This window comes from Papilio polytes, unplaced genomic scaffold, assembly GCF_000836215.1.
Source record: "Papilio polytes unplaced genomic scaffold, Ppol_1.0 DF822511.1, whole genome shotgun sequence".
Classification (NCBI taxonomy): Eukaryota; Metazoa; Arthropoda; class Insecta; order Lepidoptera; family Papilionidae; genus Papilio; species Papilio polytes.
The window spans coordinates 1-3,480 of NW_013526693.1; the positions used below are offsets into that span (position 1 = coordinate 1).

Here is a 3,480-nt window from a genome sequence, read left to right on the forward strand (position 1 = left end):
TAGCGCATAGTGTATAGCGCATAGCGCATAGCGCATAGCGCATAGCGCATTGCGCATAGCGCATAGCGCATAGCGCATAGCACATAGCGCATAGCGCATAGCGCATAGCGCATAACGCATAACGCATAACGCATATCGCTTATCGAAAACTCGAAAATCGCATATTGCGTTATGCAAATAGCGCATAGCGCATAGCGCATAGTGCATAACGCATAACGCATAACGCATAACGCATAACGCATAACGCATAACGCATAACGCATAACGCATAACGCATAACGCATAACGCATAACGCATATCGCTTATCGAAAACTCGAAAGTCGAAAGTCGAAAATCGCATATCGCGTTATGCAAATAGCTCATAGCGCATAGCGCATAGCGCATAGCGCATAGCGCAAACGCATATCGCTTATCGAAAACTCGAAAGTCGAAACTCGAAAATCGCATATCCCGTTATGCAAATAGCTCATAGCACATAGTGCATAGCGCATAGCGCATAGCGCATAACGCATATCGCTTATCGAAAACTCGAAAGTCGAAACTCGAAAATCGCATATCGCGTTATGCAAATAGCTCATAGCGCACAGTGCATAGCGCATAGCACATATCACTTATCGAAAACTCGAAAGTCGAAAATCGCATATCGCGTTATGCAAATAGCTCATAGCGCATAGTGCATAGCGCATAGCTCATAACGCATATCGCTTATCAAAAACTCGAAAATCGTATATCGCATTATGCGAATAGCGCATAGTGCATAGTGCATAGCGCATATCGCTTATCGAAAAGTCGAAACTCGAAAATCGCATATCGCGTTATGCAAATAGCGCATAGCGCATAGTGCATAGCGCATAGCACATAACGCAAATCGCTTATTGAAAACTCGAAAGTCGAAACTCGAAAATCGCATATTTCGATATGCAAATAGCGCATAGCGCACAAGGACTTCGCTTTTGACTTGCTTGTAAAAAAATCGAGAAATCAAGATTACTCAAAATGATTAACAGCCCGTCAGAACCTATGTGTGGCGAGATGATGCACTAAACATTGCGTAATAATATGTATAACATGGTCCCGCCCCAATCCTATTTTCACAGGCGTCAAGGCCACTGAAATAAACACGTGATTTCAAAGGAAACGGGCGGTATTCGTATTCGAACTAAAGGTACGATTGGTTTTGTAAACTCACATAAAACTATACAAATTCGAAATAAAATTTAGATCCAGTAACAGTTTAATAAATAACTAAAATATTATTAAAACAATCTCTTCGAAAACCTACCTTTGGCAATAGGGCAAAACATCACATGAAAGAAGGAAGGATGACCTTCACATTTTGGGATAGCGTGTTAAAAGGTTATAGCTGTAGCCCAATCTCTTACAAACGACTCCTTTGGGACTCGCAATAAAAAATGTTTTGTGGGGACCAAATTCACGTTAAAAATTGATATCGTTCTTACGGAGAAAGTAGCAACTCTTTAGCGATATTTATTTTTACTCAGACCCTCTCAACACAATTTCTCCTCAATTGATTTGCATTAAAAAGTTGCAAAAAAAAAATCACGGAGGTCGATTTTCGGTTGACTTTTCGACGTATACATGCTCTTTGATCTGCAATTGTTAATTGTCAGTGTCAAGTGTCATTGTCAATAGTAAAATGTCACTAACACGCGTTGCGATTAGGTCGTGTGTGTCGTTGTCGAGACAGGTTCTTATTGGCAGCGGCTACTGCAGGCGAGGGTTATCCAGTTCGTCCGTTGTTTATATTTCAAAAGTTCGTGACGAGATGTTTATTGCTGAAGAAAGAGGATCACCTTATGCACCCGACTATCGGGTTTTCTTTAGTAAGTTAAAGTCATTTACATTTTTATATTGCTAAAGGTTTGCCTTTTACTTCCGTGTCTGAAAAAATTGATTAATATGACGTGTTGATCTAGCGGTGACCTTAAACTTTCTTATCAGTTTACATTGGACAATTCGAAAGTCCACATCCATCGAGGACGATCACTTTCCAGTCCTTTTGATTCCCAAATAAATACAAATAAATATTAATTCTTATTCGCAAAATATCTCAACTTCAAAATTTTTGCTTTTGATTTGTAAACCTGAACCTAAAGAGACTGTTTTGTCCGTGGGAAAGAATATAACTAAACTAAAAGATTAGGGTACATGCTATGTTAAACATCTTTCTAAACATTCACATTTATAATATTACTAGCTTTCGCCCGCGACTCCGTCTGCGTGGTATTTAAAAAAAACAAAAGTGAGCCTATGTGTTCTTCCAGACTATCCTCTTTCATTGAAATCCATTCAGCCGTTTAAGCTACAAACTGTAACGAACATTCATCCATTCTTCTAAACATTCTTATTTATAATATATGATTAATATATTAGTAAGACAATAAGATTATAGAAAACAATTATAGTAGAGAATAATTTATTAATATTTTAATGTATTGTAGATTGTAGATGGTGAAGCACTCTTTTTAGTATGATCTGCAGCCTCTACTGATCGCTGACTGCCTATGACTGTATATATTTGTTCATTATAAATCATAAGGTGGCAAGCGAGCAACTGGCCACCTGAACTCGTTGTTACAGACGTGTTTCCTACCCTTGATTGACAGAGCATGAAATGCACATAAAGAATATATTTCCTCTTTCTATGTCAAAATACGGAATTGCTCCCACTTCACTCCTGTCTTCTGTGTGGTTGTGGTATTGCACCAAGCGGGTCGGCCCATTCATGCAAAGATCTCATATCAAAGTTAATACCTTGTATATAGAACTACTCTTCTTTTATTTAGTAACAACATAAAATATATAGCCCTAGTTTAATGTGGGGCGAACAAATATCTTTAAATTGCTTTGCTGATAATACCAGTTGCATCATGATGTGTTCCTTCACCATAAGTATGTTGGATAAATGTACATATGAAATTTGGAATACGAAAAAACAAAACAGCCTTTTTTTTATGCACTTTTATTATTTATGCACAGATGTAAATTATATTAATTAACATACAATTCTGTGACAGTAGGACCTTCTGACGTCATTGCATTGAATTAAAAAAAAAACACAATCATACACAAGGTCAGTTATTGAGATACACAATGGATCGATTGTACTTTATTTAATGAGAACTTACTTTAATTTTCAGCTTCCTCTTATTCTCCACTAAGAGATACTAAAACGAAATACACGTTGCTAGTTATGCAACACTTCAGATCTCGCTTAACGCTTTATTTATGTTCAAAATGGTAGAATAATGTATTTGTGTGGTGGTGGCAGGGGACGAGAGCGGGCCCGTGTCGCCGCTGCACGACATCCCGCTGTGGGCGGACCGCGCTCGCCGGCTGGCGCACATGGTGGTGGAGGTGCCGCGCTGGACCAACGCCAAGATGGAGATCAGCCTCGGCGAGACGCTCAACCCCATCAAGCAAGACGTGAAGAAAGGCGCGCTGCGCTACGTCAGTAA

General features: G+C 39.0%; 1 protein-coding gene across 1 annotated transcript; it reads left to right on the forward strand.

The window, feature by feature from the left end:
* Positions 1-1,646: 1,646 nt before the first annotated feature.
* On the forward strand, positions 1,647-3,475 carry LOC106106025 (inorganic pyrophosphatase; the record flags this gene model as incomplete). The annotated part of the gene is made up of 2 exons (XM_013286548.1): positions 1,647-1,845; positions 3,294-3,475. Coding segments are annotated over exons 1-2 (369 nt in total), but the record flags the coding sequence as incomplete, so codon positions are not given.
* Positions 3,476-3,480: the final 5 nt, after the last annotated feature.